Source organism: Castor canadensis, chromosome 6 (assembly GCF_047511655.1).
Source record: "Castor canadensis chromosome 6, mCasCan1.hap1v2, whole genome shotgun sequence".
In the NCBI taxonomy this organism is placed as follows: domain Eukaryota; kingdom Metazoa; phylum Chordata; class Mammalia; order Rodentia; family Castoridae; genus Castor; species Castor canadensis.
The window spans coordinates 2677302-2699834 of NC_133391.1; the positions used below are offsets into that span (position 1 = coordinate 2677302).

The 22533-nt window shown below is 49.7% G+C and overlaps 2 protein-coding genes across 6 annotated transcripts in view; both read right to left on the reverse strand.

The window, feature by feature from the left end:
* Positions 1–22533, reverse strand: part of Radil (Rap associating with DIL domain) — a 52316-nt gene that overhangs the window by 17103 nt on the left and 12680 nt on the right. The window contains exon 1 of one of the 5 annotated variants that reach the window (XM_074075466.1): positions 683–784. The exons of 2 other annotated variants lie outside the window; for them this stretch is intronic. In XM_074075466.1, coding sequence (XP_073931567.1) covers positions 683–746 — 64 coding nt within the window. In that variant the 5' untranslated portion in view covers positions 747–784. 2 more of the 5 variants (XM_074075467.1, XM_074075468.1) reach the window with 2 other exon arrangements.
* On the reverse strand, positions 16750–21606 carry Papolb (poly(A) polymerase beta). The gene is given in 2 exon segments (XM_020177043.2): positions 16750–19724; positions 19726–21606. Coding segments are annotated over 2 exon segments (1923 nt in total). The 3' UTR covers positions 16750–19682.

Consider the following 22533-nt stretch of genomic DNA (forward strand, 5'->3'; position numbering starts at 1 on the left):
GCGGGCTGGAGGAGGCTCGAGCATTCTGCCACTGGTCATATCCCTAGAAAGGCCGGTGGCCCAGGCCAGCACACCCACCAAAAGCTTATAGCATCAGCCTGTGCTGGTCACCATGACGCCAAGGAGCCATTCCATCCACACCTGTGTCTCAGGCTAAGTTCGCTGGGGTGGGCGCTCTGACTGCATGAGTCAGAGTAGGTTGGTCACTTTTCAAGGAGGAAGTGGTCAAGGTGCCATGTCACCAGCTGATCTGCTTCCACAGGACAGCTGCCACCTTTCCAAGACCACGGCAGGCATGCACACACACACATGCACACACATACAAATGCATACGTGCATATCAACACCCACACACACACACATGCACATGATCCCACCCAAACGCTATGATGCACGCTCACGTACACACAAGCACACAGACACACGTGCACAGGCATGCCACGTATGCACACTCACACAAACACATGCACACGACCTACTGACGGCATTTCGGACCTCATGCTCACAGAGGCAGGAAGTGCTCTCTAAATTGATGCTGCTGGGGAAGCGGACACAGGACAGATGGAACCGTGCTGGCTCAGCACTGCCAGGTGACCCTGGGGCTTCTTTCCTGAGCCCTGCAGAATCCCCTCCAGACAAAAGCCATCGGAAGGGAGGCCAGTGAGCAGCCGGGGTGCCTTACCCTTACCCGGAGCTGCCGCCCGCCCGGCTCTGCCCTGCCCTTCCTTCCAAGGCTGACTGCGCATCTGCAGCCCGTGGGGGGCCAGGCTGCGGAGGGAGGACGGCCAGCCGGCCAGCCGCAGTGCCAGGCTGCAAGGCTGCTCCGCCCGCCCACTGCAGAGCCTGGCAGCCCAGCCAGCCAGCCAGCAGCAGGTGCCTCCCCGCCCCCACTGAGGAGCTCGGTCTCACCGCCCAGTGGAGCCTCACCTGAAGGAAGAAAGCATCCAGAAGGGTGCTGTGACCCCCAGGCCCCCACCTGCCCCCGAACCTGACTGGGCTGCAGGCGAGCTGACAGCTGCCTCTCCTCTAGGATTCTGGGGCTCCCAGAGGGTTCCAGCTACTGCAGTGCACAGGAGTGCAGACTCCTGGCTAGGGTCCCCTAGGGCCGCTGCCCCGCAGCGTGGGGGGGCTTCCAGCTGCCTGGGTCTAGTGGCCCGCCCTCCGTCTGATGACCTCTCCAGCCAGCCTCTCTGACCCGCCTCATCTCAGCGGGCTCAGCTAATCTGTAGATTCGAGCACAGCTGGGTCCTGGCCTCCTCCTGGGTCTCGCTCAGTTCTGGCTGGAGGCAAAGGTCGCCGGCTATGTCCAGGAGCCCAGGGCCAGGCCTTTGCTCAGGGTGGCAATGGTTGAGACTGTACCCAGATGAGGCCCTGGAGCACAGGCCATGTGGCCAGCAATCTTACCGCACCTCCTACTCCATCCCCATTCTCTGCAGGACAGCTGGGGTTGGGGGGGAACACTGGGACACTTGTGCACACTCCCATGCACACAGGCATGGACACTGCACGCAGACCACCCCTCCTGTGGTCCTGCAGCATTTGCACAGCCCTGGCCAGCCGGCAACACTTCCCAGAAGCACCAAGTTAGGGTGGACATGGCTGAGGAGACCCAGCCACATGGCGAGAACACCAGGTCACGAAGCAGGAAGAAAAGGGCAGGAGAGGCAGGTCTGAGGCCACAGGCTCACCGGCTCATTTGCACTGTGACACCCGCTCCCACTGCGCCCGTGTGCACACAAGTGCAGGCAATGCCAGTTTTTAAAACAGAAGTCCACAGTGAACGGGCTGTGGCTGTGCTTGTGGTGGGAGAGGAGGGAGGATGGCCACTCCAGCGCTGTGACAGACATGCACGTGGCAGAGTGTGTGTTGTGTGTAGCGTATCATAAAACACATGGTACCTTCATTCCAATCCTGTTTTCTAAAACTCTAAATAAAATGTGGTGCAAAGTCTTTTCCTATCAACTCTGGGAGGCAGGCACCCAGGTGTCAACTGTAACTCATTCCTTATGCTTTTCATTATCGGTCAATTGTTTACAGGGGTGTCTTTGTGATGACCTCAAACTCAATCCTGCCTCAGCCTCCCAATGCTGGGATTATAGGCATGTACCACCACATCTGGCTAAAGGCCTTCCTTTCTCTCTCTCTCTCCCTCTCCCCCCCCCCCTCTCTCTCCCCCCTCCCTCCTTCCTTCCTTTGTTCCTTCTTTCCTCCCAGTACTGGACTGGGGATTCAATTCAGAGCCTCGTACTTGCAAGAAAGGCACTCTACCACTTGAGCCATGTCCCCAGTAAGAGACACTCTGTTGGTCCCCCCTGCTCCTGTCCTCTTGTCCCTCCCTGACTCTCAGGTCTGACACAACACCACAGCTGGGAAGCGCATCTGTGTCCCCCAACTTGTTAGACCAGGACACAGAAGAGTCATCAGTGGCTGTGTTTAAGCATTAATTAAGCGAGTGAATTGCAGAACCCCAAACGGAAGAAAACACATTCTTTCAAGCACACATGGGACTGTGTCCACACCATGAAGTGGGTCCTTACAGTTCAAAACTTAATAGAACACCTGATTTAAAGATGAAGGGATTAAAGCAATTGATAATAAAAAAAATAATTAAGAAAATCACCAAATGTTGCCGTTAAGAAACATACTTGTAGATAGGAGCCAGTGGCTCACGCCTGTAATCCCAGCTACTCAGGAGGCAGAGATCAGGAGGATTGCGGTTCTAAACCAGCCCAGGCAAATAGTTCACAAGACCCTATCTTGAAAAACCCATCACAAAAAAAGGGCTGATGGAGTGATAGAGCACCTGCCTAGCAACGTGAGGTCCTGAGTTCAAACTCTAGTGCCACCAGAAAAAAAAAAAGAAAAGCAAAGAAACATACTTGCAAATGCACTGCGTGAAAGAAAAAAGTCCTACTGGGAATTAGGAAGTGCTTGGGACTGAGTGATAACAAACCCTATTAAATACCGCTGCTTGTGAGATGCAGGCAAGGAGAGCTGGGAGGGAGGCTCACAGCTCTGAAGCAGTATGAGGGGAGAAAGAAAGGTGTTACTCAATCTCAGGAAGTCAAATAAAAAACCAGGAAGAGAACACACAGAGTAGAAGGGAAGAAGTTATCTGGAGTAGAAGTGAATGAAACAGAAAACAAACAGTGAATATGTAACACAGAAGAAAGCGTACAGCCAGGCCACTGGTAAGACTAAAGAAAGTGACAAATTTCTGACAGTACTGATCAGAGAGAGAGAGAGAGAAGGAATCTACAAATAATGTGGAATAAAAAGAAGGATTTGCCTGGTGGCGTGGCTCATGTAGTACAATGCCTGTTTAGCAAGTGTGAGTTTAAATCCCACTACTGCCAAAAAAAAAAAAGAAGGGTGCTATGACAAATGTGATTCAACCTGGCAAGAATGATACTGACAATTTTATGACAATTCACATGCAAACTTAGATAAGATGGGCAAATTCCTGGGAAGAAAACGACTTACCAAAACTGACTCAAAAAGAAATCAAGGGCCCAAGTAGTCTTACTACAACCGCTGAGCTGCTGACATGTGCAAACAGACGCTGGTCTGCTCCAAATTTTGCAATGTGTCTGGATACATGGCTACCTATGTCGATATTTGATACAGTCATGCCTTCCTGCAAGGCGCCTACTGGAACTGCTCTCCTGGACAAACACAGGAGCCAAACGTCCCTGTACGAAAAGGCCTCTACAACTATCACTGACAAATGAAGACAGGAACCCTCTCCAGCCCCGATAAGGACAGGCTCCATCCACCCACTCGCTCGCATTCAAATGATGCTCACATGTGAGGAAATCAATACAGAATTTTCAACTCCAGAGGCTGCACAGCAATGTAGAGTGATCAAATCACAGAAGAAGATGGATGCGCCTTCTTAGGAAGGACGGAATGAGCCCGTTCTAATGGATTCTCTCCGGGAGGGGACTTTGCAGGTGGTTTTCTCTCTTCTTTATACTTTCCCTCGTCTTGCAAATCCTCAAACTCGGGGGTCATATTTCTCAAAGCGAGAGTGATTACTACTTTACAGAACTGCAGCCACTGCAGCTGGATAAAGCGTGGCCTTTCTGCTCTAATAGGTGTCCTCACTGGGAGTGGTGTCCCTCTCTGAGAAGCCACTAGAAACCTAACTAAGATAATGGGGAAGAGAGGGGACAGAAAGCTCAGGCCATTTGTCAGAGTCACAGATGCAAGTGCGGCCTCAGGACTGCACCAAAGTGAGAGCAGCGTGGCGTGACCAAGATGCCACAGCGATGGCCCTCAGATGACTCATCCCCTTCCCTGAGGGCATCTTGGTCACAAGCAGTGTGGAGCACAAGTGCTGACAGTCCCCAGCATTGGTGACCCTGCTAGATATTTCTTCCTGGGGACAGGTGGAGCCACGGTCTTCTTCTATTGTCTGGTTATTAAGTCACCTGACTCCACACCAGAGGATCCTTCTCCAGCCCCCTAGGGAGCAGTCCCAAGTCCGTGGCCTGTGCTGCACCTGCATCCCAAATACCTGCTGTCCCAAGGCAGCCTCGGCTCTCCCGTACCCGCAGGCCCGGGCAGCAGGGACTCCCTGGCATGGCACAGCTCAGCCTTTTCTATGGGTTTTGTTCTACTGCCCTGAACACCTTCCCATCTCAGATTCATTTCGACTCCTCAGAATTTCGTCCGCATCTTCTCCTTGCTCTGCACTCACACCGGTGTTTATGCCTCCTAATGACAGGCCAAGGATGACGAGTGACAGGTTGTGGAGAAAGGAAAGATCAAGGGCTTGGGCTTTGCCTCCTGAGGCTGTCACACAGTGCCACCACCTAGGTGCCTTCAACACCAAAATTCATCTTCCAGCCCCGAGGCTAGAGCCCAAGATGAAGGCAAGGCAGGCCTGCACTGGAGGTGACTCCCTCTCTGTCCTTGCACGGCCGGACCTCTGTGTTCATGTCTTAGTACCTCTTATGGGGACACCGTCTGGGTAAGGGCCACCCAAACTCATTTTCTGTTAACTCCCTCTTTAAGGACTCTATTTGCAAACGCACTTGCATCGTGAGGAACTGAGGGTTTACAGCCCGTCCCAGGCTCTGACCAGAGACTACAGGGTCAGACAATGCAGAGCACAGTCATCGGTATGGCACACTGGGAGACAGAGCCAGCCTTACTAGGACCAGAGCCGCAGGCCTGCAGGGACAGCCCACAGGTCCCGAGGCCTCCCAGCCCTGTGTTTCTGCACCCTCCACAGGCCTCTTATTTTGTTTCATCAAAAAACAGGCCACTGTTGCCAGGCGCTGTGCTCACACCTATAACACTCAGGAGACAGACATCAGGAGGATTGTGGTTCAAAGCCAGCCCGGGTAAATAGTTTGTGAGACCCTATCTCAAAAACCCATCACAATAAAGGGCTGGTGGAGTGGTTCAAGCGGTAGAATGCTTGTCAAGCAAGCATGAGGCCCTCTGTTCAAATCCTAGTACTGGAAAAAAAATAAACTGGCCACTGAGGACCAACAGGACAAAACTACAAAACCAATGACCAGGGCTCCCACAGTGCAGGGGGCAGGGAGGAGGAGAGACAAGACGAGTCTCGGCAAGAGTTTCCCTCCTCAGCATCCCAACTTCCTGCCAGCTGACATGCGGTGTCCTCCCTAGTGACCCAAAACATGTCCCTTCCCATCTCCCACCTCTCCCCAGTGAGACGCGGAGTCATGCCACTGTTCCCTCAGCAACCATCCAGGAACAAGAGATGGTCACCAACAGCCCTGAAAGAAAAACCACTAACCAACAGGAGCCTGGACTGAGAACACCAGCAAACGGTCACAGACACACACACACAGGGCACTTGGATCCAAGAGCCATCAGCCTCAGGCAGAGGTCAGAGAGCCACTGCCACCTTCCAGTGTGTGTGTGTGTGTTGGGGGGGGATCCAGGAAGATGGGCCAAGCTAACATGAGGGATCTCACTTCTAGATACGAGAACCACTGAGCACTTTGATCTTGGCCTGCCCTTTCCCAAGTCTCACTCAACCCGGAGAGAGGCCAGGACACCGGCACAGCCAAGAACAGGCTCAGCGCCCCCAGTACTATTCACTGAAGAGGAGACAAAGCCACAGGAGTGACCCAATAGTGCAGAGGGAACACTCAAAACCCAACCCTGGCCACAGTAAAAACGTCAGCTGCTGTGAAGATGGGAACACGCTCCCTTCATCTGCCAGAGACGTCTGCAGAAGCACAGAGCAGCTAAAGACAGAACACCATGCTCCCAGGATGGCAAAAGTCCACGGCACCTGCTCCCAACACTTCTAGTCAACATTGTCCCGGAGGTTCAGTGCATAGACATGGAAAGAAGAAAAGTTAAAGGCATCCAGTCTGGGAAGGGCAGAGTAAGGCTTTGTTCAAAGATGACATGGCCCTGTATGTAGAAAGTACTAACAAATCATCTGAAAACTGTGACCTATGGTCAGCTATGATGGTACACACCTGTAGTCCCAGCTACTCGGGAGGTGGAAGTAGGAGGATCATGGTCCAAGGCCAGCCCAGGCAAAAGCTCAAGACCTATTTGGAAAATGAACCAAAACGAAAAGGGCTGGGAGTGTGGCTCAGTGGTAGAGTGCTCGCCTAGCAAGTGTGAGGCGGTGAGTTCAACCCCAATACAGAGAAAAACAAAGCTAGAAGGTGTGCAACTTCAGAAGAAAATAAGATAAAACCAGGGCTTTGGTTGCACTGGGCAAATTTATCTTATCTGATGCCAAAAACATGACCCCCTAAGAGGAAAAAGGTTGTTCACTGGGATTTGACCAAAATCCAAAAACTTCTTCACTTCAAAGAAACCATTATGAAAATGAAAATCTATACCAAAGACTTGGAGAAAAAGTTTTTAGACTGCATATGTGACCAAAGATATGTACCTGGAGTGTGTGAAGAATTTTAGAATTCAATACTGTAATGAGAATACAAACTACCAGCTAGGCACTGTGGCTCACGCCTGTAATCCCAGCTACTCAGGAGGCAGTGGTCAGGAGGATCACAGTTTGAAGCCAGCCTGGGCAAATAGTTTATGAGACCCTACCTCAAAAAAACCCTTCACAAAAAAGGGCTGGTGGGGTGGCTCAAGTGGTAAACCCTGAGTTTAAACCCCAATACTTCACACACAACACACACAGACACACACACACACACACACACATACAAAACCAAAAAGAGGCAGGCAGTGACAGGGGGAGGGAAGCTGGGACCCTCCTACACTGCAGGAATTAAAATGGTGCAACCATTTGGGAAAACAGTTTGTCAGTTTATTGCAACGCTAAACACAAATTTACCTCGAGACCCAGCAGCAATTCCACCCCCAGATAATTCCACCCCACGCTGGTTCACAGCAGCAGGTCCACAGTCAAAGCAGATGCAATCCAGACATCCACCAACCATCCGTCCACGCGATGGACGGCTATCCAGCAACAGAAAGAAAGCCCACACTTTACACGTGGTTGCGGGTAAATCTGGAACCACGCCGAGTGAACAAACCAGAGGAAGAAGCACATACTGTATGATTCCACTTCCATGAACTGTCCAGAAAAACAAATGTACTGCCTGGGACAGGGTGGGAACTGCCACCTGGAGGCAGGCCAAAGGATGCTTGTTACTTCTCTGATTTCCAATGCTGAAAGTCCACTGAGAGCTCAGAGGACTTGACTCTCCCTGAGGGCATTTGCTTAAACGTAGAGCACAGGCGAGAACCATTAAGCTACACCATGCTAGTGACAGTCCTTTATCATAAACTCCCCTTTCAACATTTATCTGTCCTCTACATGAGCTACGACATTGGGGATGGGCCATCCGAGTCCCTAGTTGACGGCTGTTCCACTCGTCCCTGGAGCCTGGCTGCCTCAAGCCCAGCTGCCTTGCACACTCCCCAGACACCTGGAGGAGGAGACATTGCAACCGCAGCTGCTTGCTGCCAAGCTCAGCTCCAGTTCACCTAATACCCTGGCCTACCCACTCTGCTTATATAAGCGGGCACTGTGCTCACAGGCTCCTCTTGAGCAGTCTTTTTTTGCTTGTTTTTGATCTCCCTCCTCCCCGACACACACACAGGGTGCTGGGATTTGAACTCAGGGTCTACCACTTGAGCCACTCCACCAGCCCTTTTTTGTGAAGGGTGTTTCTGAGATAGGGTCTCGAGAACTATTTGACTGGGTTGGCTCTGAACCTCGATCCTCCTCATCTCTGCCTCCTGAGTAGCTGAGATTACAGGCTGAGCCCCCGTACCTGGCCTGTTTTTGATCTTTGACACTAGTAGAGAGGGCTGAGTTTGCGAAACAAAGAGGAGACAGCAGAGCGGCAGGAATGGCGAAAGCAGCAGGAGCAGTGACAAGAGGTGGCTGAAGGGTTCCGGAAAGCAGCTGATGCAGAAGAGATGGAGAGCACAGGCGTTAGAGAAGAGTGATGGCAGAAGTAACAGAGAAGGCAAGAGAGGGAAGAGGACCAGAGCTAACAAAGAGTGAGAAGAGCTAGTGACTTCAAGAAACTGGGCCTGGTCGCTGGAGGAGCTCCGGGGAGCTGCCAGGCCTAATGGGGCAGGGGCCTCAGACACTCCAAGCCTGAGGGCTGTGACACTAGTCACTCTAGGAGCTAACGGGCCCAACACTCAGAAGCTGTGACACCAGCTGGCCCTGCCTTCTGCTGCCTGATGCCACCTCTCTCTGCTGCTGAAAGCTGATGATTTCAGTGACTGCTGAGAGCCAAGGCTGCTGGTCAAAGCCCAGGGCAATGGGCCTCCAGCCTGAATACTTACAGCCACAAGTCTCTGGCTTCTGCAGCCTGGAGCAATGGCGCCTGGCTCTCAGGCCTGGAGCTGGGAGCCTCTGGGTCTGCAGTGCAGCCCCTGGACCTGGGGCTCTCAAGAGCCCAGGACTGCCTGCACCGGAAGGGCTGCTCCTCACCTACTCACCATTTCTATTGGGGCAGACAAAGGACCCTGCCAGCTGATTGGTGACAACAGGACAGGGTTGTGACAATGATTGCAGAATTCAGTATATATTCTAAAAATTCCCTGACTTGTACAGTAAGAACAGGTGAATTTTATGTGTGGAATTTATCTCTTATGATAAAGTTTGAAATCCACAGCAGATGTCATTAAGCCAGCCCCACCTGACAGAAATGAGGAACAAGAGGCTGAAACTGATCAAATGCAAAGTCAGATGAGTGGCAGAGAGAAGCAAATTAGTGATGAACACAAAGGAACAGCAGGGACAGGCCACAGTGACAATCATTAGTCACAAAGAAAACTAAGCAGATGGGAGGGGGAGAAATGTGTGCACACCAACCTTGTGCTGTGACAGCACCAGCCACACAAATGACAAACGACAACCCCAAGCGCACTGCCAGGAGGCAGCGAGAGAGGCGGGGTGTCCTGAGGAAGAGGTGATGCAAAGACCCAAATCCTCTTCTTGCACAGCAGGGAGTCACCTGAGTGCCCAAAGCTCTCAAAATCAAGAAGTGGCCGGACACACCTGTCATTTAAAAACATGGAATTAAGGGCCCAAAAGCAACAGTGCACAGCTGATCATGGTGGCCTCCAGGGAGAGCCAGTCTGGGAAGGAGGAAGGGCTGGCCGAGAGCCACGGCTCTGTTTTGGTTTTCTTTGAAGTTCAGTGAGAAAGTGCTCTCTGGCTGAGCACACAAGTGGCTGAGAGGACAAGGGACGCTCGCACTCATGGGACCCACTTCATCAATGCCTGAACGCTCGTCCTCCCACACGCTAGCATCTCTGGAGCTGGGAGCCTCCCGTGTTCACCTCAGCTGGGCAGCAGCTGTGAGGTGACAGCATGGCTGTTGTTCCCAGGGGCAAATCTGTGACATCAAAGTCCTGTATGGACACTGCGAACATAAGAGAACAGAAGCTGTAGCTGTGCAAACGTGCAGGATGTGTGCACGTGTCCTGGAAGAAAAGCCAAGACGCCAGGGAAGCACCTGTGTAAGAAATGCTACCTTGCCACCGATCTCAAGGACACTGAGTGTGACACTGAGAAACAGCCTTGGACTCTGAATGGGCTTCACTTAGTCACCGTCACTGTTCTGAGCAAGAGCAAGACTAAATGGATTTAAACTCACATGTAAATGAACCCATACAGAGCTCCTTCTGCAAGCACAAAAATAAACATATTTTCAGAAAGCATCTTGCACTGTTGAAACGGCCGTTTTGTGTCTGTGTTTGTTTGCTGTGGTGCTGGGGACTGAACCCAGGGCCTTGCGTGTGCTAGGCAAAGTGCTCTACCACTGAGCTGCACCCCAGACCTGCAGTGTTTTCCATGTTCGTGTTAAGCAAATACTAATGCTTTTGCAAGTAACCTTTTTGGTGAAGTACAGAATACACAGGAATGTGTGTTTAAAAATTGTCTTTAGTGATCCCAAAACACATATAGTACTCCATCCATACCATGGAATAGTCTACAACCATGAAAAATGAAACTGGATCTATAATAAATGTTGTGGAGAGGCTTCCAAAGAAGGTCTGGTAAGAAAAGACAGAAAATAAGATTTAATTTGTGAAGAGTCATGTGTGTGTGTGTGTGTGTATGTGAGAGTGAAGGGGGGAGGGGAGGGAGGGAGGGAGAGGGAGGACAAGGGAAGGGAGAGGGAGAGGGAGCTAGATAGGGAGAGGGAGAGAGTACAAAGAGACATGGAAGGTTACTGACCGTGCTGGGAAGAATTCCAGGATGACACATGGTCGCTGCCCCTGGTCACTTGGGACTGTACTGCATCACAGACATTTGCAGATAAATCGAGGTACGGATGAGTTGACCTTAAGACATGGCAGCTACCCAGTCGGCTGCCCTGACCATGTGCGCGCCTTCTAAACTGAGAGACCTCTCAGCTGCTGAGCGGTGTGAAGGGTGAGAGCGCTGGTGGCAGGAGTCTCCAGTGGCCACAGGGCCAGGATCAGCAGTAGCCCCAGTGAGAGAGAAGTAAGACAGACAGACTTCATCCTACATCCCTAAGGAACTGCATTGTGCCAAGAGCCCCATGACCTGGCAAGGAGCATCTGGGCCCCAGAAAGTTCTGCACCACAGCTGACACCTTGACTATGGCCATGTGAGGTCACTGGACCTGCCGCCCTGTGTCCCGGCCCCAGGTCATGGAGCTGTGTGACAGAACTGCTTACTGCTTCAAGCTGCTAAGTTAAGCAGTAGAAAACAAAGACAGGGAACTGGGTGCCACCATAACACTGCTTGAAATGGGGAAGGTGACCTGGTGACCAGGCAGCAGGTGGAGCAAGGGGGACAAAGCCCAGATCAGGGGAAAGTGGGCAGTGAAGAGGCTACCATCAGACTCAAGAAGTGAGGAGCGCCCCCTACAGTCTACACCAACGAGGCTGCCAGTGACCGTCCCAGGGGAAGTGAGGGGCATCTTACCAGAAACTGGAGGAAAGAGGGTCCCTGTATGTTACAGCAGAGTGCGCACTGAAATGTGCCCTGGGGGCTGGAGCACAGAGCGATGCTTAGCGTGTGTGAGCAGCAAACGAAAGAGAGAGAGAAACAGACAGAGAGACAGAGACAGACACAGAGAAAGAAACAGAGACAGAGAGACAGACAACAGACAGAGACAGAAACAGAGAAAGACAGAAATAGACACACAGACAGAAACAGAGGGAGAGAGAGACAGAGATGGAGAGAGACACAGAGAGAGGGACATGGAGACAGAAACAGACAGAGAAACAGAGACAGAAACAGAGAGAGAAATAGAATCAGAGAGAGAGACAGAGGAACAGAGAGTGAGAAGTAGAGAGGGAGGGAGGAAGAGCAGAAGGGGAGGATAGGGGAGGAGGGAGGGAAGAGGAAAAGGAGTCTTGCACTTGTGCAGGAAGTAAGATTTATAAGCGATGAACCCAAACATAGGCAAGATTTCCAGGAAGAACACAGAAGGTGCCACCTGGTTCCTTGCTATTACATCCAGGGAGAATCAAGATGCAGACAGGAACTGGAGGGAGACTTGTTAAGCAGAAAAGAAGCACAACTAGGCGACTCTGGACACGCTCAGCTTCCCCATCCAGAGGCAAAAGACGCCCAAGTGATGCGGAAGGCTGAGTGCATGCCTGCACACGCCTTTGCCAAGGCAGCAGAAAGAAGCAAAGCCAAGGTATTCTGCTGGGGCTGAGGTTCAGTGTGAGAGCGCGTGCCTAGCACGCACAGGCCCTGGGCTCAATCCATGCCCTGCAAAAAAACAGATTAATGTTACTTAGAGCCCACACACACTTTGGAGTACTCAGTCACACCAGAGACACTTCTGAGAGGTGAAGGGACCTCAAAGAAACTTCAGAGCACTGCCCTTCCGCAGAAGGCAAAACTAGAGAAGGGATTGTGTCATAAACACCTGTGGGAAAGTCCTGAGAGGCCCACAGGTTCTCAGCAAATCCCATCAGTGGACACTGGGCCCAGACTGACGGGGAGAAGGCACAAAATGACCACAGGACACTGGGTGATGAACATGCTACCTGTCATGAAGGGCAGGCGACCCAGGATGGAACCAAGGACCTAGGAAGTGGCACTAAGAGGTTAAGGGGCTGAGTCCAGAGTTTATTCCCAGGGCTGAAATGTCACCAGAGATCTCCAACCAACACTGCCTGGCTGGGTTTCAAACCTTCTTTGGGTCAGTGACTCCTTTTCTGCCTTCCATTTTTCCCTTTCTGATCCAGAATGCAAACCACTGTCACCTACGCCTGTCCCACCACTGCAGGCTGCGAGTATCAGGCAGATAACTTGTCTCTCAAGTGTCACCGGTCACAGAAGGAGAAAATGGCGCCAAGAGCTGTGCTTAGTGGATTGAGCCCAGAGGCTCAGTCACACCTGACTTAGTTTATTTAGACGCTAAGATTCTGGACTTGAACTGACGGTGGGATGAGACTGGAGGACTTGGAGATGGGGCGAGTGCACTTGCGCGTAAATGTCCAGGGAGCCCCATTCTAAAATGACCCTCAATGACCTTCAGCTTGTGTGATACCCCCCCACGCTGGAACGTGAGTGGGACTGTGAAAGTGATGTCATTCCATGGTTACATTCTGTGGCATGGCAAAAGCGATGTTTGCAGATGTAACTAAGTTGACTGGTCAGTTTAGAACTCATGCTGGATTTACAAAGGGGAGACTGGCCAGGTGACCCATAAGCAAACCCGCCAGCCTTCTAAAAGTGGAAGGAAGTCAGACATTCAGAGAACAAGGGAGGTCTGAAGCACCTCTGCAGGCCTGAGGACGCCGGGCACTTGGAAAGTTATTTTACAGTGGCCTTGGTCTTCAGACTCTGTGTGTCATCAAGAAGGCTGCTGTTACCTTTCGATAATTGTTCTTCCCTCTTCCCAGCAGCATAATCTCGATGCTTTTGGCGAGGTCATGTGCCCCAGCACAGGACAGGACATGCAGCTTCAGTGTGCTGAATGTCACAGTTTTATGGCACTTCATGGTACTTACACTTACCTGCATGGACAGCGTGCTCTCACCAGCCATCCTGCTGCTGGATGTGTGGGTTGTTTTGAGCTTTGGGCTGTTACAAAACACTGCTGTCAACACTGAGAACTTGTCTCCTGGTTACCCAAGAGACAAGAGTCTTTTGGAAAAGTGTGTCCCAACTTTTCTGACATCAAGGTATATTTTAAATTATCATTTTAACCTAACACTCTGGAAGTGACAGAGGGTGTGTAGAATCCTGACAAGGCTATGGTCTGGCTAAAGCCTATCAGTGCCCCACAGCAAGTAGAACTGGCCCCTGGCGGGGGCCTGTCAATTCCCCTTCTATGAAATGCATATACTGTTTCTTTGAGAGGGTCTCACTCTGCAGCCCAGACTGGTCTCCCATTTGCTATGTAGCCCACGCTGGCCTCACACTCACAATCCTCCTGCCTCAGCCTCCCATGTGCTGGGATTACAGGTGGGCCCCACCATGCCTGGCTTCCTTTTGCTCATTTTTGTTGACTTGCTTGATCTATTTTTTAATTTATTCATTTATTCATATGTGCAAACATTGTTTGGGCTATTTCTCCCCCATCCCTCTCTTCCCCACCCCCCTCGCTTTCAGGCAGAATCTGTTCTGCCCTCTTCTCCAATTTGTTGAAGACATAACCAATAATAAGAAAAACATACCGTTTTTGCTAGTTTGAGATAAAGACAGCAATACAGAGAGATTCCTAGCATTGCTTCCATCCACAAGTGTATTACAACCCGAATTGATTCATCTCTACCAGACCTCTTCACTACTTCCCGGTCACCTTCCCACACTGACCTCTGTCATTTTAAGGTTACTGTACTAGCTCCTCTGCAGTGGGGATATCAAACACTTTCAAGTTTCGGGTTTCCTACTTTTCCCTATTCCTCCTGTATGTGTTCTCCCCTTAGTGTGTGACCCATGTCCAATAATATTACTGCATTTGTTTCAGGTCTATAATTCGCATAGGAGGGAGAACGTACGATTTTTGGCTTTCTGAGCCTGGCTAATCTTGCTCAGGATGATGGTCTCCAGTTCCATCCATTTACTTGCGAATGACAGAATTTCATTCTTCTTCATGGCTGCATAAAATTCCATTGTGTATAGATACCACATTTTCTTAATCCATTCGTCAGTGGTGGGGCATCTTGGCTGTTTCCATAACTTGGCTATTGTGAATAGTGCCGCAATAAACATGGGTGTGCAGGTGCCTCTGGAGTCACCTGTGTCACAGTCTTTTGGGTATATCCCCAAGAGTGGTATTGCTGGATCAAATGGCAGATCTATGTTTAGATTTTTAAGAAGCCTCTGCACTGTTTTCCAAAGTGGTTGTACTAGCTTACATTCCCACCAGCAGTGTATGAGGGATCCTTTTCCCCACACCCTCGCCAACACCTGTTGTTGATGGTGTTTTTGATGATGGCTATTCTAACAGGGGTGAAGTGGAATCTTAGTGTGGCTTTGATTTGCATTTCCTTTATGGCTAGAGATGGCGAGCATTTTCTCATGTGTTTCTTGGCCATTTGAATTTCTTCTTTTGAAAAAGTTCTGTTTAGTTCAGTTGCCCATTTCTTTATTGGTTCATTGATTTGGAGGGAGTTTAGTTTTTTGAGCTCCCTGTATATTCTGGCTATCAGTCCTTTGTCTGATGTGTAGCTGGCAAATATTTTCTCCCATTCTGTCAGTGGTCCCTTAAGTTTAGAGACCATTTCTTTTCTTATGCAGAAGCTTTTTAATTTCACGTAGTCCCATTTGTCCATCCTTTCTCTTAATTGCTGAGCTGCTGGAGTTCTACTGAAGAACTTACCTATACCTATTGTTTCCAGAGTATTCCCTGCTCTTTCCTGTACTAACCTCAGAGTTTCAGGTCTGATACTAAGGTCCTTGATCCATTTTGAGTTGATAACTAGTACAAGGTGATAAATGTGGATCTAGTTTCAGTTTTCTGCAGGCAGATAACCACTTTTCCCAGCAACATTTGTTGAAGAGGCTCTTTTCTCCATCGTATGTTTTTGGTGACTTTGTCAAAAATAAGGTGGGCATGGCTATGTGGATTCATACCCAGGTCCTCTATTCTGTTCCACTGGTCTTTATATCTGTTTTTGTGCCAGTACCATGCTGTTTTTATGGCTATTGCTTTTTGTAATGTAGTTTGAAGTTGAGTATTGTGATACCTCCAGCATTGCTCTTTTTGCTGAGTATTGCCTTGGCTATTCATGAGCTCTTGTGTTTCCAAATGAATTTTAGGGTAGATTTTTCAATCTCTGTGATGAATGTCATTGGGATTTTGCTGGGAATTGCATTAAACATGTAGATTGCTTTTGGCAGTACAGACATTTTTACTATGTTGATTCTACCAATCCATGAGCATGGGAGATCTCTCCACTTCCGTAGTCTTCCTCGATCTCTTTCTTCAGGGGTTTGTAGTTCTTGTAGAGCTCATTCACATCCTTTGTTTACTCCTAATTATTTGATTTTATTTGAGGCTATTATAAATGGAATTGTTTTCACATATTCTTTCTCAATTTGTTCACTGTTGGTGTATAGAAAAGGTAATGATTTTTCTAAGTTGATTTTGTATCCTGCCACATTGCTGTAGCTGTTTATGGTGTCTAGGGAGTTTTTGGGTCTTTGAGGTATAGGATCATGTCATCTGTAAATAGTTTGCCTATTTGAATTCCTTTTATTTCTTCTTCCTGTCTTATTGCTCTGGCTAGGAATTCCAGGACTATGTTGAATAGGAGTGGGGAGAGTGGTCACCCTTGTCTCATTCCTGATTTTAGGGGAAATGGTTTCAGTTTTTTCCATTAAGTATGATGTTGGCTATAGGATTGTCATATCTAGACTTTGTAATGTTGAGGTACATTCCTTCTAGTCCTAGTTTTCTTAGAGCTTAAATGAAGTGGTGTTGAATCTTATCAAAGGCCTTTTCTGCATCTATTGAGATGATCAAGTGGTTTTTGTCTTTGCTTCTGTTAAAGCTATTTGCTTATTAACCTAACTCACAAAACTGTAGTCACAAAACATGTCCTATGAATCAGACACATGGAAACACTTTCTGGGCTGCCATGGTCAGTTCTTATGCACATCCACAACTTACTGGAGAATTACATCCACTTTCCAATTGTTGGGTGGAGGGTTCTATAATAAATAAATGCCCACAAGATTATGGATATAAAATAATGACTGGGGAATGGGTTGCGAATCTGTGCTGGCCACCTGCTAATCTGTGTGCTATCACTCTGCAAGGCAGAGCTAAGTGGCTGTGACAGACACCATATGGACCCCTAGTTAACCCTTCAGAGAAAAAGTTTGCCAACACTTGTACTAGACTGTGTTTTTAAAAAAGCATTTCTTGATCAGTATCAATTAATGGAAACTACTTAAAATGTTCTGTGATCACACTTTGGGGATTGTCTGCTCATCCTGTCATCTTATATTGAAGTTAATCACTCCATGCCCCGGTTTCTCCTGTCCTTAATGACAGCCCTCTTGTCCCAGTAATTGTTTTTGCTTTGAGTTTTGTTTATGAGACTATCACTGAACCTGATTCTTTTCACTAGGGTTTGTTTCTACGTCCATGTCATAAATAAGACAGCACACCCCGCTGGATTTGCTGTCCATGGATATGGAGGGCTTAACACAGTGTTGTTCAGATGTGGCTTCATCTCCACCACCGCAGGTCATACTTCCTTCTCCCTCTGTTATTCCTCTTTTTTCCCCCTTTCTTCCCTTTTTCTTTTCTAACGCCTCTTTTTAAAGTTTTTTCAAGACAGGACCTTACTACTCTTTCACTACATTACCCAGGCTGGTCTCAAACTCCTGTTCTGCTCTTCCTGCTCGGCTTCTTGAGTGCTGGGATTACAGACACACACCACCGCACCCAGCTTCCTGCCTTCTTTCACATGTAGCTTTAACTCCCTGTTTTTAAAGTCAGTATTCATTTGAAATTTTAAGGCTTTTCTTGTTTCTCTTAGCTTTAGACTATGCATCTTGGACTTTTAATAGTTGAAAAATTCATCAGTGTCTCTACCCTCCTTCAGAACAATATAAAAACATCTGAATTCTTATTAGATTTAAACATACTGGCCAGTGTTAGTTTCACGCTGCGTGTTTGCATTTATTTTTATTACGTCTGTAATGGAGAAATACATTATCTGTTTTCAAAATAGTGCTTAAAATACAAGGAGTACAGATACTACCTAACAAAGCAAACTCCAGTCAGGAGACACATACAGCACATGAAAAAAATAGTCGATATTCAGGTAATAAAAACTAGAGTGAAAAAGTCCCAAGTTCCCAGCTTGGTGAAACAGGTACAGTTACATGAAACATTTAATAAACTAATTCTTCCAATGTGTAAACAAAATGACAAGACTAAATGTGAGCCTGGCAATTTCACCCTAACAGTGTAGCTATGCAAAGTGCAGACAGCGTACACTTTTCCCTGATTTGTGACAGTGATGACAGTGCAAGGTGACTGCACAGGGCGAAGATGTGAGAAACAGAAATGTGCTCTAGACATGAAAGTCTCAACTACTGCATTAGCCTACAGGGACAAGGACTCTATTCCAACTTTGGAAAAGTAATCTAGAAGGACAGGGTCTAACTTGAAGAAAACACATGTGGTAGACAGGAACACAGATGGGAGGGAGGGAGGGAGACAGAGCCAGGCTCTGTCTCGTTAAACCTATTAACTTTGACGTGTTCATGTTGGGAAAGACAAAGTGTTCGCCCATCTTCATCTGTGGTCCCGTGTGGCTCCTAAAGCTGTTCCACTGCTTCACCAAGAGAGACTGTCTTCCTCTTCTTTCTTAACATGTTCCTCATCTTTGGTGGGATGAAATAAGAGTAGAGAGCTAGGACTATGTCAAGTTCTTCCTATAAGTTATTTTTGGTATGACTGTACACATAAAATCTGATGAATTCTATAAGTCATTAAAAATTTTTTTTAAATAGTTTACAATTCTTGGGGAAAAAATGCCTTTTTGCTGACGTTTAAAACAGGAAATAAGTTCTCTTACAAAGCAGGTATACTATGATGTATAAACCTTCTCACAGAGAGATCAGATGGCCATCCAAGATCAGCAGTGTATTTCACAGGCATAATGTCCACTGAAGTCTCACTAAAAATATTAGCCACGCAGTCAGAGTCTGGTGTTTGGGCCATATGGACACAGGCTTGTTGGTTTCACATCATGGTTTAGAAAACACTAGTATTCTGCTTTTGTGCAAAAGAGGGTGGAGGCAAACGGTTTCTTTTGTTTTAGGACAAATGACTGAGGACAAGAAAATACTGAGCTCAGTTTGCTCAAAGAAAATGCCCAACTGCTGACTACACGCTCTAAAGCAATTCCATACATAAAGCTGCTGTACCATTTCTTGATCGTGTCCTCTCAAAACCAAAGATGTAGCAACTACTGTGCTGGTGTCAAATAGGCGCCCTAAGAGTTGCCTTTTCAAAGGGTCGCAGCAACTCACAGGGACTGAGTGTTCCAACAAGTATGTTACACTGCCACACAATGGCATCCAGTATTAAGATTAATAGTGAAGAAACCTCTCCAGGAAAAAAAACACACACTAAAATTTGCCAAGTTAAAAATCCAAAATCAGTTCCAGGTACTAACTAAAAAAATACATAAAGTGCACCATTAATGTAAGGAATTCTGATACTAGTTTGTATTGCAAAATTTCCCAACAACGCATCAAATGTAAATCCAGTCCTGATGTCAGTCAGGGTAGAGATATAGCTGGAGAGATTTTTCTTTCTTTTCCTTAAAGAGTAGCAGTCCTTCGAAACAGCTAATGTAACTGCTGCTGACACACTAACGATCTGAAGGGTTAGTGACAGTACCAGGACTTCTGATCAAAATCAGGCCAGTAAAGGAAGTTACCAAATGACAGAAGCCGTTTTGAGTCCTATCTAGCCTGGTACCCTCATCTCCTCCTCTAGCACTTGAAGACAAGGGACTGAGTTGACAGACGTTGTTTATGGGCCCCAGGGGTTGTTTTCATCCGTCCAATCTGTTACAGAACTCCTGATAACAGGAATAGGATCTGCAGGGAGAACGAGGATACTGGGTCTATCTGTGTTGGGTGTTTCCTGAGAGGCCGACAGAGACACTGCTGAGTAGTTTCTGACCTGGACTTATCTAGTTGTTCCCCTCTGTTTTGTTTTTCTTGGTCCTGTTTTCGTCATGTGAGAATGTCCTCTAGACTCCTACTATAGGATTAGATATATTTGTTGCTGTGTTTCCTGAAGGTCTAGGTGGATGGTTCACCAGATGTGTTGAAGAAACAACTCTGGTTACCGTGGGGTTTGGTGGTGCAGAAATGGTAAGCTGTGAGGGAGTCTGAGGAAGGCTCTCCCCACTCAACACAACCCCTGAGTTCTCACTGGGACTCGTGTGTTGCAAGGAAACTTCAGGAGCCTGTATGTTGGTCAAAGACGCTGCCATTACAGCCAGGACAGGACTGCTCCTGCCCTGAGGGCTGCCAGTCAATGGGCCAGGCTTTGCAGAGCTGGTGGGTGAAGGCACACGCACACTGTTCTCACTGTCCAGGGACAAGTGGAGGCTGCTGTCATTCACAGCTGTCAACCTTACACCTTCTGTGAAATGTGCTTTCTTTTCCTGAAGGACATGATTGGGCAGTAGCTGATGGAGTTCCTTTCTTCTTAAATGCATCGCAGCAATTTTCATGTCCATCTCAAACATCTTACTGTTCACTGCTTGTCTATAAACTGTATCTGTGAAAGACTGAATATCATAGGTGAGATCAATATTGAGAATGTCAGAGTCTTCTGGCTTTTTTAACACTAACCCAATCACCCACATGGTGCGAAACTCTTCCTTGTCGGGATTTTCTTTGGGTGCTGGAAATGACTGTGGGTTCACATGTGCCAGCGTGATAAACTCATTCTTCTCCAAGCTCCCAACCAGGATTCGGATCTTTGATTCCACCAAGCCCACCCACTCCAGGTGCTGTTTTTCTGTCGGTGTGCTTGCCAGAAGGACAATGTAATGCTTGTACTTTTGAAAGAAGCTTGGCGCTTCAAAAAGTTTGGACCAGTCTGCCTTATTCAGCAGAATTTCGTGTGTGATGGCGAGCCCTTGCTTGAACTCCTCGACCATGACCATCCTGGTAGAGACGGACACATTGTAGGTGGAGTTCTGCTGCGGGTACGCCGGTGTAATGATGGGCATGAGGTGGTACCTGTCGCTGGGATTCACCCTCGGGTCCCACACCGGCAGGTTCAGGGTGCGCTCCTCGGGCTCCTTGAGCAGCACGGGGTTTGGCCACTCCCACTCGGAGAAGACCAGGAAGAACTTGCGCACCAGGGTGGCCGCTGCAGCGTTGGGGTAGAGCTGGCAGGTCCTGGCCACGAGCATGGCCCAGGAGACACCCCCGAGGAAGCCCAGGATGTTGGAGTAGATGTGGCGGCACTTGGCCCACAGCTTGATGGCTCTGAGCGTCAGCCTGAAGCTGTCGAGGTTGGGCACGAGGTGCAGGATCTCGTCGGTGACGCGGCAGCCGTTGAGGCTGCGGATGCACCGAATGTCCAGGTTCCGGAGCAGGCTGTCGTCGCGCAGGTCCAGGTCCTCGGGGATGGTCTGCAGCGCCAGGCGCGCGAACAGCACGTCGATCTCCACGCCGTCGAAGCAGAGCTTGATGACCGGCACGAAGGCGTCCTCCACGGCGCGCAGCGCGCGCACCTCGGCCTGCAGCTTCAGCTTGGCGTAGAAGGAGCTGAAGAAGTCGGCGCGGTCCACGTGGCGCGGCGCCACGCACAGCGCGTCGATGTCGGCGCCCCGCGTGTGCACGCCGAGCCGGCACGAGCCGAACGTGAAGATGCGGCCCCCCACCGTGGCCACCACGGCCTGCGGGAGGCTCTTGCGCTCGCTCGTCTCCCGGATCCACTCCTTCACCAGCAGGTTCAGCTTCTCCAGGATCGACACGCGGCGCTGCAGCTCCTCCTCCTCCTCGAACACGCCGAAGGGCTTCAGCGTCTCGATCAGCTTCTGCGTCAGCTCGCGGTCCGTGTCTTTGGGGGCGGCCAGGCTGATGGGGGAGGAGATGCCGCAGTGCTTCTGCGGCGGCGGCGCCGGCTGTTGTGCGCCCTGGGTGGCCGCGGGAAACGGCATCATGTCTAGCGCCCGCGCCGCCGGGACACCTGCCCCGCCACCGCGCCCTCGGCGGCCGCCGCCCGGCTCATGATCCCTAGGCGGGAGGGCGGGCTCCTGCCGGCCGTCGGCCCCGCTCCGCGCCCGCCGCCTCAAGCGCTTCCCCGCCGTACCCTAGGGGCCAACATGGCGCCGGGCCCTCGGCGGCGGCGTTCCAGAACCGGCCGCGCACGCGCGCGCCTGCGCACCGGCCGCCGCGGGCCTCGCGAGAGCGGGAGATCTCGGCCTCGCGAGAGTAGGGATCGAGGTGCCAAGGCGCGCGCCCGCGTCCCCCTGCACGTGCTCCCGGCAGCTTCTCCGCCCCGCGTCCCGGCCTCGTCCAGGCGCCGCCGCCCTGCTCCCACTTGAAAGTCCTCTCCCGCCACTTCCTTCCTCACGCGGACCCCGCACGTGCACGGCGCGTGGCTGTCGCGTGGCTGTGCTTCACTCACATTGGCACAATCCTAAGGTGTTGATAGGCAGCCTTTTCCTTCCAGTATGTCAGCGCTTCCCCTCTGCCCCTTCTCGCGCTCTGCAGGAAAAGCCTCCTCCATGACATCTTCGCCTGTGACTTCATCCCTGACCTAGCTCCTCGGTAGTTCGCAGTAAGGATCGCATTTGACTTTTCTCCTGTGGCTGAGGGATCTGTCCAGTCACACAGACTCCACGTGTCTGCCGACATCTGCCCTCTGTTCTGGTCCCTAAAACCACGTGGCTTTGTAACTGTGTCCGTGCTAACAGGGTCAACGCTTCCCATCCTCACTGTCCTACAAACCTTGTGACTCCTGTTCTTGCACAAGGATGGATGCTGGCTCTGAGTAAGAACAGCAAAGACCAGACTCTGACTGCATATAGCTGACACCTCTGGAAACACATCTGCCACTTTAACCCTTAAAACTGATACTGGGGGCT